Source organism: Lactuca sativa, chromosome 6 (genome assembly GCF_002870075.4).
Source record: "Lactuca sativa cultivar Salinas chromosome 6, Lsat_Salinas_v11, whole genome shotgun sequence".
Lineage (NCBI taxonomy): Eukaryota > Viridiplantae > Streptophyta > Magnoliopsida > Asterales > Asteraceae > Lactuca > Lactuca sativa.
This window is the reverse complement of record NC_056628.2, coordinates 163712722-163715119: the sequence shown is the minus strand read 5'-3', so window position 1 is coordinate 163715119 and position 2398 is coordinate 163712722. Positions and strand designations below refer to the sequence as shown.

Sequence of the window (2398 nt, the reverse complement as noted above, 5' to 3'; positions counted from 1 at the left end):
TAACTAGCTCGCGAATACTATTACATATTACTCAGACTAGATAATTCTTCGAATGAGAGACCCTACCCTACATAAGAAGTTAAAACGTACTTCTTCTTGGGGTTTGCAATTTAAAGCTCCAACAAAGGTAAATGCTACAAAAGTAGGTGCTATGGATTGGAGTATGGTCGACCCAGAAAAAGAGGTTCCAAACATGGTTTCGGATCTTGGTGTAGAAAGAATGATTCAAGATGGTCTTATATTCAGTAGTATGGGCCCATACTACCTTCCACATCTATCCATACTTTCCTCAAGTACTGCCTCGACTCCACCAAGTCACTTCTACTACTGCTGATATTTGCTACTCTCATCCTAGGCTTGCCCTAGGGAAATCTCCGACTCCACCAACTCACTCCCCGCCATCAGCTGCATAAGAAGTTCCTGCTTCCTTCCCCTAACTAGCTCGCGAATACTATTACATATTACTCAGACTAGATAATTCTTCGAATGAGAGACCCTACCCTACATAAGAAGTTAAAACGTACTTCTTCTTGGGGTTTGCAATTTAAAGCTCCAACAAAGGTAAATGCTACAAAAGTAGGTGCTATGGATTGGAGTATGGTCGACCCAGAAAAAGAGGTTCCAAACATGGTTTTGGATCTTGGTGTAGAAAGAATGATTCAAGATGGTCTTATATTCCAAGAAAAATTTTGTATCAGGATATATGAAGTAGGGCCAGATCAAAAAGCTTCCGTAGAAACACTCATGAACCATTTGCTGGTATGTATATGCTCAATGTGTAATTTATTTATACTTAGAATCACAGTTTTATTAAAGTTAGTAAGAAGCTACTAAAAAAAGCAAGATACAAATAAAGCAGATTGTTATAGAGATGTGCCTTTTGGTTTGTCTATTTCTAGTTATGCACATGCTATTATTCACAACGCAACGTGGACTCACAGGAAACAAGCATTAATCATATGAAGAAAACTGGATTCATACATGAGGGGCTTGGGTCAGAGGAGATGTCCAAGTACAACCTAACGTGGGTGGTGGCAAAGATCCAAATGGTTGTGGATCATTATCCAAAGTGGTACAACACTCATTAATTTTCATCTATACATGGTCCTTGGTTCACTATAATTCAAACATTTAATCGTCTTTATCTTTGAAGCTGATATTTAAACTAGTAGATCATTAAAACCCATCTCTTTACAATCATATATATTTATCATTTTTTAAATCGTGAAACTTTCTAGCTTTGTGAAAGTCACATTTCCTTTGAAACTTAATAGGAATTTGTCATGATAAGATTATTATGTTGGACCATGATGTACTCTGACATGCTCAAATCTTCTACAGGGGAGATATTGTTGAGATTGATAATTGGAAAGTTGCGCTTGGGAAAAATGGTGTGTGTTGTAATTCTTCGAATGAGAGACCCTACCCTACAACGGTTGGACTCAGACAAGAGCTGCTAAATAGGGCCAGACCTGACCTCCTGAAATTATTTAGTCCTTGCAATATGTAACTTATCATATTCGTTTACTAGTTAGTGACAGACAACTAAAACTCCTAGGAGCACAAAGCAAGCAGCATTCGGGCGTTGAGTACACATACTAAAGCATATACTACTCTGGCTATCATACTGGCTACTCTGTACTAGCATACATCTCTCAATAAGCTGGTACACATATAATAGGCACATAAGGCATCCTTCCTAGATCCTTAGCCCTAACTAGCATGCAATTCTACTGAAACTGAAACTGATATTCATAACATAAACTTGTATGGGTAATTTTGGAGTACTTACTTGATCTCGGCTGATCGCATGCACAACACCCCTTTTCTCTTTTCAAAGTTCTTTTCTTTCTAAAAATTTCTTTTCACTTTTCTAAAACTCTTTTCTTTTGAAAATGTTTTACCACTTCCTTATTTTGATTTCAGACACACCCGAAAGTGTGCCCGAATCCCTCAAACCAAGGCTCTGATACCAACTTGTAACATCCAAAAATACGACCCAAATTTTTTTTGTTTGAATAATAATAAAAATCATATTCTGATCATCACATCATAGAACCATGTGTCAGTTATCTCAACCCATAATAAAATGTCATGAACATTTGTGTCAAATCAAACTATGAATCAAAACAAACTCCTAGGAAAAGACTGAAGCTGTGGTGTGTGCGATGCCATCATCCCGAGCTCTTCCCTTTACTTGCGGAAATACCTGAAACCAAAACTGAAACTGTAAGCACGAGGCTTAGTGAGCTCCCCCAAACTACCACATACCATACAATAACATATAAAGCATCTACTGGGCCTTGCCCACTGCATCGGACCGAATTCCGGAAGCTAACCAGGGCCTTGCCCTCTGCATCAGACCGAAGTCCGGAAACTGCATCGGACCGGGGTCCAG

General features: G+C 38.6%; 1 protein-coding gene across 1 annotated transcript; it reads left to right on the top strand.

The window, feature by feature from the left end:
- The first annotated feature begins 516 nt into the window (after positions 1–516).
- On the top strand, positions 517–1350 carry LOC111891607 (palmitoyl-acyl carrier protein thioesterase, chloroplastic-like). Its single transcript, XM_052764495.1, has 2 exons — positions 517–759; positions 942–1350. Exons 1-2 carry the CDS (start codon positions 586–588, stop codon positions 1086–1088), a joined length of 321 nt encoding a protein of 106 aa, XP_052620455.1. The 5' UTR covers positions 517–585; the 3' UTR covers positions 1089–1350.
- The last annotated feature ends 1048 nt before the right edge of the window (positions 1351–2398 follow it).